This window comes from Podarcis raffonei, chromosome 18 (genome assembly GCF_027172205.1).
Source record: "Podarcis raffonei isolate rPodRaf1 chromosome 18, rPodRaf1.pri, whole genome shotgun sequence".
Lineage (NCBI taxonomy): Eukaryota > Metazoa > Chordata > Lepidosauria > Squamata > Lacertidae > Podarcis > Podarcis raffonei.
The window spans coordinates 11,313,577-11,323,698 of NC_070619.1; the positions used below are offsets into that span (position 1 = coordinate 11,313,577).

A 10,122-nucleotide genomic window follows, 5' to 3' on the forward strand; every position below is an offset into this window, starting at 1 on the left:
GATTTTGCTGCCTTAGGTGGATTGGCAAGTGCTGAAGGGAATAGTGTGCTCTGCACGTTCTCAGAGGCCCCATTGCTTCGTCCTCACAGTGTTGAGCCAGACAAGGGGAAACCTTGGGGGGGGGGCAAATACATTTTCATTAAGACAGCTCGGTCTCAGAGATGCCGAGGTTGCAGGTTCGATACCCGTATTCCTGCATTGGGGGGGTTGAGCTAGATGTACTTTGGGCGCCCCAACCCTGTTGATTCTATGGAAGAATTAGCCATGGCTTGGTAGATCTCCCCGTTTCGTTCAGCCCTGAATCCAGTGCCAGCTTTGGAGGGGGGTGGATGGGATAAAAGTGGGAGAACTTTCCAACCTATAACATTCTGTTACCCCCGCTGAAAGCTAATCTGCGCTCTGAATTGGGGGGGGGGGACAGACACATGCACCCCCCCAAAAAACAATGAGTTTGGCTCATTGTTCTCTTTGGAGGGAAGAAAAGACACTTTATAATGTGGCCGAGCTCTGGTTAAGTTCCTACTAGATTTGGGGAGGGGTGCAGGAGGAAAGTTGCAGGAGGGGGGGAGAGGTCGGAGTTTGACACGTGCCCCTCGCTTACAACCCCCCCTTCCCCCAAATCCCCCAAGCTGTTAAATAGCAGAGGATGAGCAGAAGCTGGGAGTTAGAGCCATGAAGGCGGAAGAGTGAGGAAGGAAGAGAGAAAGAGAGAGATATCTTGGGACTTGGTGAGTGATTTATGTGGGGTGCAAACCTGGAAGGAAGTGTTCCGGTTTGCGAACTTTTTTCGGAAGCCGAACGTGCTCCGTTTTGAGTGTTACCCTGAGGTCTGTCTGTTTTTGCTATTTATTTTGCATTTCTCTTTCTGTTTTGTTTTTGCGACTGCGTGGAACCCGGTCCAGCTACAGATGGATCGATTGTGTGACTGCAATACACTGTTTATTGCTTTCATTTTATGGATCAACGGTCTCCTTAGAAAGCAAAATCCATGTTTAACTGCTGTTTTAGGGGTTGTTTTTAAAAGCCTGGAACGGATTAATCCGTTTTGAATTCCTTTCTATGGGGAAGCAAGCCTTGGTTTTGGAACGCTTTGGTTTTGGAACGGAATTTCTGGAATGGATTAAGTTTGAGAACCAAGACATCACCAAGGGGGGGTTGTTTGTGTCTGTTTGTGTATGATCCTAAAGGAAAATTATTATTATTATTATTATTATTATTACAGTGGTACCTCTGGTTGTGAATGGGATCCGTTCCGGAGGCCCGTTCACAACCTGAACAGAACGCAACCTGCGTCTGCACATGCTCAATTTGCTGCTTCTGCTTCTGCGCGTAACGTCATTTCACGCATCTGCGCATGCGCGAGCGGCGAAACCCGGAAGTAACCCATTCCATTACTTCTGGGTCGCCGCAGGACGCAACCTGAAAGTGCGCTACCTGAAGCAAATGTAACATGAGGTATGACTGTATTATTATTTTATTTTAAGAAGACCTACTCCCTCTGAAAGGGACGCGGGTGGCGCTGTGGGTTAAACCACAGAGCCTAGGACTTGCTGATCAGAAGGTTGGCGGTTCGAATCCCCACGACGGGGTGAGCTCCTGTTGTTCAGTCCCTGCGCCTGCCAACCTAGCAGTTCGAAAGCACCTCAAAGTGCAAGTAGATCAATAGGTACCGCTCCAGCGGGAAGGTAAACGGCTTTTCCGTGCGCTGCTCTGGTTCGCCAGAAGCGGCTTAGTCCTGCTGGCCACATGACCCGGAAGCTGTACGCCGGCTCCCTTGGCCAGTAAAGCGAGATGAGCACCGCAACCCCAGAGTCGTCCGCGACTGGACCTAATGGTCAGGGGTCCCTTTACCTTTACATTACTCCCTCTGAAGCTGCCTCTTGAAGACTTTGCCAGGTTCCTTGCCTTATACATTTCCCTCCCTCTATTCTTCTAGACAAAAGAGGGCCATGTACCATATAACTGGCAGTGTCGCTTTCCCGCTGATGACATCTCCGTCGCTCCTGTATGCAGTGCCACCCTGTTTTCCGCAAGCTCCGGGGGGGTGCTGCTCCCCCTTTCCACCGGCACCCTCGACTCAACTCACGCCTTTCTTTGCTGGCCCTGCAATGGATCACCTGGCAGGTAAAAGTGGCTGGGCGCTGGGCCGACTGCCCTCCAAGGTGGGCTGTTAGTCCCAAAAAACGGGGCTGTCGGGTGGTCGAGGGCGGTCGCAGAATCGTAGAATTGTAGAATGGGAAAGGGACCCTCAGGGGTCATCCAGCCCAACCCCATGGGATGCCGACCAAAGTGTCCAAGACAGATGGCCCCTTAGGAGAAACGGGTCTTAAGTCTACTCCCCTCCACCTGCCTGCCTTCTTACTTAAAGCTAAAGGTAAAGGGACCCCTGACCATTAGGTCCAGTCGTGGCCGACTCTGGGGTTGTGGCGCTCATCTCGCTTTACTGGCCGAGGAAGCCGGTGTACAGCTTCCGGGTCATGTGGCCAGCAGGACTAAGCCGCTTCTGGAGAACCAGAACAGTGCACGGATACGCCATTTACCTTCCCGCCGGAGTGGTACCTATTTATCTACTTGCACTTTGACGTGCTTTCGAACTGCTAGGTGGGCAGGAGCAGGGACCGAGCAACGGGAGCTCACCCCGTCATTGCAGGGATTCGAACCACCGACCTTCTGATTGGCAAGTCCTAGGCTCTGTGGTTTAACCAACAGCGCCACCTGCGTCCCTTCTTACTTACAAACAGCTCAAATAGTAGCCCTGCCTGCCTGCCATCTTTCTCACCCTCCTTAGTCTCTGTGCTGCTACTTGTAAGAACTCAGGGGGGAGGGAGAGGAATACAGTGGCGCCCCGCAAGACGAACGCCTCGCAAGACGGAAAACCCGCTAGACAAAAGGGTTTTCCGTTTTGGAGGCGCTTCGCAAAACGAATTTCCCTATGGGCTTCCTTCGCAAGACGAAAGCCCATAGGGAAATCTCCGGGACAGCGGGGAAGCGCAGCGCGTCTTCCCCACTGTCCCCGTACCTGTCCTGAAGGCTTGCGGTGGGGAGAAAAGCCCTTCTCCGCACCGCCAGCCTGGCAAGCGGTCTCCATAGGAACGCATTAATTGATTTTCAATGCATTCCTATGGGAAACCGTGCTTCGCAAGACGAAAAACTCGCAAGAAGAAAAAACTTGCGGAACGAATTAATTTCGTCTTGCGAGGCACCACTGTAATAATAATAATAATAATAATAATAATAATAATAATAATAATACTTATACCTATCCCATTTGTCTGGGCCTCCCCAGCCACTCTGCGCGGCTTCCAACAAAACACTAAAATACAGTAACCTATTAAACATTAAAAGCTTCCCTAAACAGGGCTGCCTTCAGACGTCTTCTAAAAGTCAGGTAGTTGTTTATTTCCTTGACATCTGGTGGGGGGGCGTTCCACAGGGCGCCACCACCGAGAAGGCCCTCTGCCTGGTTCCCTGTAACCTCGCTTCTCGCAGGGGGGGAACTGCCAGAAGGCCCTCAGGAGAGGGACCCCGGTGTCCGGGGTGGAGACGCTCCTTCAGCTATACTGGGCCAAGGCCATTTAGGGCTTTAAATGTCAGCACCAACACTCTGAATTGTGCTCGGAAATGTACTGGGAGCCAGTGTAGGTCTTTCAGGACCGGTGTTATGTGGTCTTGGCAGCCGCTCCCAGTCACCAGACTGGCTGCCGCATTCTGGATTAATTGTAGTTTCCGGGTCACCTTCCAAGGTAGCCCCACAGAGAGCGCATGGCAGTAGTCTAAGCAGTAGATAATCAGGGCATGCACTACTCTAGCCAGGCAGTCTACAGGCAGGAAAGGTCTCATCCTGCGTACCAGATGGAGCTGCCCTGGACACAGAATTGACCTGCGCCTCCATGGACAGCTGTGAGTCCAAAATGACTCCCAGGCTGCGCACCTGGTCCTTCAGGGGCACAGCTACCCCGTTCAGGACCAAGGAGTCCCCCATATCCGCAGGCCGTATTGAGAAGGCGATTGGGCCGGATCCGGCCCCCGGCCCTTCGTTTGCCTACCCACGCTTTAGCTTAATACTAGACGGACCAGGTTTTCCCACAACGGTCCAGCCTTCCCTTTCCATCCCTCTCGTTCCACTCCCTCCTCCGCAAATAATAATAATAATAATAATAATAATAATAATAATAATAATAATAATAATAGCCTTTTGCACGTGCACAGAAATCTTCCTGGACCTGCACTATGGCCTGCCGCAGAGGCGCCGCCGGAGCCGGACCGTCTTCACAGCGCAGCAGAGACAGGCTTTGGAGAGCACCTTTGAGCGGACCCATTACCCAGACGTGGGCACCCGGGAGAGGCTGTCCGCCTTTGCCAACCTGCCCGAGGCTCGCATCCAGGTAATTTCAGGGGCGCACCCACAGTGGCGAGGGAGGTGGGGAAATTTGGCTCGCGTTCCCCAGCACCCGTCGACGTGCTGCAGCGGAGACAGGCGTTTCTCAAGTCTGCCTCTGGGGCAGACCCGCGTTGTCTAGGTTGCTGGCGGTGAAATATTTCATAGGGGAACAGTTAGGGCCAGAGGCGTCAACTTGCAAGAGTGATGGAGGAAGGGCCCAATGCTGCACACATGACCTTGCGATGTCCCGGTTTTTTCTCCTTCATAGAATCCTTTTTATTAAAGGTAAAGGTAAAGGGACCCCTGACCATAAGGTCCAGTCGTGGCCGACTCTGGGGTTGCGGCGCTCATCTCGCTTTATTGGCCGAGGGAGCCGGCGTACAGCTTCCGGGTCATGTGGCCAGCAGGACTAAGCCGCTTCTGGAGAACCAGAGCAGCGCACGGAAACGCCGTTTACCTTCCCGCTGAAGCAGTACCTATTTATCTACTTGCACTGTCGTCCCCTTCTCCTTGTGCCCTCCATCTTTCCCAACATCAGGGTCTTTTCCAGGGAGTCTTCTCTTCTCCTGAGGTGGCCAAAGTCTTGGAGCCTCAGCTTCAGGATCTGTCCTTCCAGTGAGCACTCAGGGCTGATTTCCTTCAGAATGGAGAGGTTGGATCTTCTTGCAGTCCATGGGACTCTCAAGAGTCTCCTCCAGCACCAGAATTCAAAAGCATCCATTCTTCTGCGATCAGCCTTCTTGATGGTCCAGCTCTCACTTCCATACATCACTACTGGGAAAACCATAGCTTTAACTATAGGTATAAAAGATACCTATTAGGTCCATCAATTACCATATAGCATATATCCAACACAAAAAACAGCAACAATTTCATAGAATCATAGAATCATAGAGTTGGAATAGACCACAAGGCCCATCGAGTCCAACCCCCTGCCAAGCAGGAAACACCATCAGAGCACTCCTGACATATGGTTGTCAAGCCTCTGCTTAAAGACCTCCAAAGAAGGAGACTCCACCACACTCCTTGGCAGCAAATTCCACTGTCAAACAGCTCTTACTGTCAGGAAGTTCTTCCTAATGTTTAGGTGGAATCTTCTTTCTTGTAGTTTGGATCCATTGCTCCATGTCCGCTTCTCTGGAGCAGCAGAAAACAACCTTTCTCCCTCCTCTATGTGACATCCTTTTACGGTATATATTTGAACATGGCTATCATATCACCCCTTAGCCTCCTCTTCTCCAGGCTAAACATGCCCAGCTCCCTTAGCCGTTCCTCATAAGGCATCGTTTCCAGGCCTTTGACCATTTTGGTTGCCCTCCTCTGGACACGTTCCAGTTTGTCAGTGTCCTTCTTGAACTGTGGCGCCCAGAACTGGACACAGTACTCCAGGTGAGGTCTGACCAGAGCAGAATACAGTGGCACTATCACTTCCCTTGATCTAGATGCTATACTCCTATTGATGCAGCCCAGAAGTGCATTGGCTTTTTTAGCTGCCGTGTCACACTGTTGGCTCATGTCAAGTTTGTGGTCAACGAAGACTCCTAGATCCTTTTCACATGTAGTGCTCTCAAGCCAGGTGTCACCCATCTTGTATTTGTGCCTCTCATTTTTTTTGCCCAAGTGCAATACTTTACATTTCTCCCTGTTAAAATTCATCTTGTTTGTTTTGGCCCAGTTCTCTAATCTGTCAAGGTCGTTTTGAAGTGTGATCCTGTCCTTTGTTGTTGACAAAGGACAGCTGAACATAGAAAGGGCCCCATTACCTTCAGGAGCTGAGGGCCTCATCCAGCCCTGTCTGGGATTATGATTGAAATTACAATGTCCCTATTTTCATTGCAGAAATGTTGGAGGGTACGTGCAACCCGTTCGCTTGGGAGCAGGCTGTCTTGCACAAGAGCCCTGATATTTCGGCGGGGGTCAAACCCTGACCTTTTCCCATCCCTGTAATTTACCTGGATGAAAGGTCTGGGACCTTATCATCGTTTCCTTCAAACCTCAACTTGCAAAATTCCTCCCAGTTTATGATAGGGGCATTCCTGCGGATAATTGTATGTCCTGGCTGGCACTTTCATTTAGCATAGCGCCGTCTCTCAATTTTCCATTTGCCTCCCACACACCCAAACCTCGTCCCCCCCCCCCTGCCAGCAAGGGAGGATTATTCCACTGGCCATACTGGTTTATACTTTGGTATTCTCCTGGGACAGAACTAGGAAGAACACAGAATTGACGTCTGCTTAAAATGTTGGCACGTAAGTGGCTCATCAGGGAGGTGGCTGCAGTCTGCGCCATTTCTCCCTGAGCTGCTAGATTTCTGCAAGATGGGGAGGGCCACTGGTTTGTGCATTTAAGCACACTATCCCCCACAGCAAATGAACACTCTCCGAGAGGACTGGGCCATATCTCTCCTATCCTTCTTCTTCCTGTGTCAATAATAATAATAATAATAATAATAATAATAATAATAATAATTTATTATTTATACCCCGCCCATCTGGCTGGGTTTCCCCAGCCACTCTGGGCATCTTCCAGCAAAATACAGTGGTACCTCGGGTTAAGTACTTAATTTGTTCCGGAGGTCTGTTCTTAACCTCAAACTGTTCTTAACCTGAAGCACCACTTTAGCTAATGGGGCCTCCTGCTGCTGCTGCGCCGCTGGAGCACAATTTCTGTTCTCATCCTGAAGCAAAGTTCTTAACCTGAAGCACTATTTCTGGGTTAGCGGAGTCTGTAACCTGAAGCGTATGTAACCTGAGGTAGCACTGTATAAAAATACAATAATTCATCAAATATTAAAAGCTTCCCTAAACAGGGCTGCCTTCAGATGTCTTCTAAAAGTCAGATGGTTGTTTATCTCCTTGGCATCTGATGGGTGGGCGCCACCACCAAGAAGGCCCTCTGCCTGGTTCCCTGTAACCTCACTTCTCACATGGAGGGAACCACCAAAAGATCCTCGGGAGATGGACTGGACGATGGGGGTGGAGACGCTCCTTCAGGTCTACTGGGCCGTTTAGGGCTTTCAAGGTCAGCACCAACACTTTGAATGGTGCTCGGAAACGTACTGGGAGCCAATGGAGGTCTTTCAGGAGCGGTGTCATATGGTCTCGGTGGCCGCTCCCAGTCCCCAGTCTAGCTGCCACATTCTAGATTAATTGCAGTTTCTGGGTCACCTTCAAAGGCAGCCCCATGGAGAGTGCATGGCAGTAGTCCAAGCGGGACATAACCAGAGCATGCACCACTCTGGCCAGACAGTCTGCGGGCAGGGAGGGTCTCATCCTGCATCCCAGATGGAGCTGCCCTGGACACAGATTCGACCTGCGCCTCCATGGACAGCTGTGAGTCCAAAATGACTCCCAGGCTGCGCACCTGGTTCTTCAGGGGCACAGTTGCCCCATTCAGGACCAGCAAGTCCATCACACCTGCCCGTCCCCCAGTAGGCCAATGTAACACTCGTTCTTCCACCCAGGTGTGGTTCAAAAACCGGCGGGCCAAATTCCGCAAGAGCCAGCACGAACCGCGGAAGAAGCCCCCCAGGACCGACGACCCCCCTGGAGTCCTTGCGGGAGGAAGAGAAGCGACAGTGATGGACCGGCGCCGTTTGGAAGCACCTCGGATGTGGACCACGTCACAGAGAGCCGTGCCAGGGAAGAAACAGTTTGTCGTCGCCGTAGCTGAGGACCACACGGACACTGCTCCAAGGCCTCTCCTGGGGGGTGCCCAAGCAGTTTCTGGAGCGGCCCTCCTGGACCCCACACCCGTGCAAAGAGAGACCAGGAGGAGGCAGGATTTGGGACTGTGGTGTGGGTCTGCATTGCCCTTGCAGGCTTACTGGCTGAGCACGTAGGTGACAAGAGTCTGGGATTTCCCCATTCACAATCTGCATAATAACAACAACAACAACAACAATAATAATAATTTTATTATTTATACCCCACCCATCTGGCTGGGCTTCCCCAGCCACTCTGGGCGGCTTCCAAAAAATATTAAAATACTGTAATACATCAAACATTACAAGCTTCCCTAAACAGGGCTGCCTTCAGATGTCTTCTAAAAGTCTGGTAGTTGGTGTTCTCTTTGACATCTGCTGGGAGGGCGTTCCACAGATAGGGTGCCACTACCGAGAAGGCCCTCTGCCTGGTTCCCTGTAACCTCACTTCTCGCAGTGAGGGAACCGCCAGAAGGCCCTCAGGAGATGGACCTCCATGTCTGGGTAGAATGATGGGGTTGGAGATGCTCCTTCAGGGATACTGGACCGAGGCCGTTTAGGGCTTTAAAGGTCAGCACCAACACTTTGAATTGTGCTTGGAAATGTACTGGGAGCCAATGTAGGTCTTTCAAGACCGGTGTTATATGGTCTCGGCAGCCACCCCCAGTCCCCAGTCTGGCTGCCGCATTCTGGATTAGTTGTGGTTTCCAGGTCACCTTCAAAGGTATCCCCACATAGAGCGCATGGCAGTAGTCCAAGTGGGAGATAACCAGAGCATGTATCACTCTGGCCAGACAGTCTGCGGGCAGATAGGGTCTCATCCTGCGTACCAGATGGAGCTGGTAAACAGCTGCCCTGGACACGGATTTGACCTGCGCCTCCATGGACAGCTGTGAGTCCAAAATGACTCCCAGGCTGCGCACCTCGTCCTTCGGGGGTGCAGTTACCCCATTCAGGATGCAGGCCGCATTTTGCTCTCCAAAGTTGCAAAGCCGTAGCCCTGTGCAGCAACTGCCTTGCATGCAGCAGTCCCCAGTTTATTTTATATATTACAGTGGTCCCTTGGTCCTCAAATGCCTTGGTACTCAAACAACTTGGAACCCAAACACTGCAAACCCGGAAGTAAGCGTTCCGGTTTGCGAACTTTTTTCGGAAGCCGAACGTGCTCCGTTTTGAGTGCCGCACTTCCGATTTGAGTGTTATGCTGAGGTCTGTCTGTTTTTGCTATTTATTTTGCATTTTTGTGGCTCTTTTTTCTTATGTTTTTGTGACTGTTCAGCTACTGATTGATTGTACATTGTTTATTGCTTTCATTTTATGGATCAATGGTCACGTTAGATAATAAAATTCATATTAAAGTGCTGTTTTAGGGGTTGTTTTTAAAAGTCTGGAACAGATCAATCCATTTTGCATTACTTTCTAGGTGGGCAGGAGCAGGGACCAAGCAATGGGCGCTCAAACCGCCGACCTTCTGATCAGCAAGTCCTAGGCTCTGTGGTTTAACCCACAGCGCCACCCACGTCCCTAGTCGAAGAATGTAGATTCCTTCAAAATTATAGGAATGGCTGTCTACACCAGCTAAACCATTTCCTTCATTTGGTGCATGGATTTTTACTTTCAATATATAAAGGGGACTCTCTTATTTTTCCCCCACCCACACATGCGCATCACATTTAATTGTTTCTCCAATTAAGTAGAGGAGAGGAAATAGGAAAACAGCTTCTATAATTTAGGGACTGTTCCTGGAAAACTGGGACACACTCGGAGGGGATGGTTGTTGTTGTTGTTCAGTCGTTTAGTCGTGTCCGCCTCTTTGTGACCCCCTGGACCAGAGCACGCCAAGCCCTCCTGTCTTCCACTGCCTCCCGCAGTTTGGTCAAACTCATGCTGGTAGCTTCGAGAACACTGTCCCACCATCTCGTCCTCCGTCGTCCCCTTCTCCTTGTGCCCTCCATCTTTCCCAACATCAGGGTCTTTTCCAGGGAGTCTTCTCTTCTCCTGAGGTGGCCAAAGTCTTGGAGCCTCAGCTTCAGGATCT

The 10,122-nt window shown here is 50.9% G+C and overlaps 1 protein-coding gene across 1 annotated transcript; it reads left to right on the top strand.

Moving 5' to 3' along the window:
* The first annotated feature begins 587 nt into the window (after positions 1-587).
* On the top strand, positions 588-8,222 carry LOC128405868 (homeobox protein MIXL1-like). The gene is made up of 4 exons (XM_053372868.1): positions 588-728; positions 1,937-2,124; positions 4,210-4,385; positions 7,845-8,222. The coding sequence occupies exons 2-4, from the start codon at positions 1,950-1,952 to the stop codon at positions 8,220-8,222; spliced, it is 729 nt and encodes a 242-aa protein (XP_053228843.1). The 5' UTR covers positions 588-728; positions 1,937-1,949.
* The last annotated feature ends 1,900 nt before the right edge of the window (positions 8,223-10,122 follow it).

What these genes read in the sequence shown, in the direction of transcription:
- LOC128405868 (XM_053372868.1), top strand. Translation starts at nt 1,950, where the DNA reads ATGTACCATATAACTGGCAGTGTCGCTTTCCCGCTGATGACATCTCCG. An exon ending in TGCAATGGATCACCTGGCAG is followed by an intron (nt 2,125 to 4,209) that starts GTAAAAGTGGCT and finishes GCACGTGCACAG; the next exon opens with AAATCTTCCTGGACCTGCAC. An exon ending in TGCCCGAGGCTCGCATCCAG is followed by an intron (nt 4,386 to 7,844) that starts GTAATTTCAGGG and finishes TCTTCCACCCAG; the next exon opens with GTGTGGTTCAAAAACCGGCG.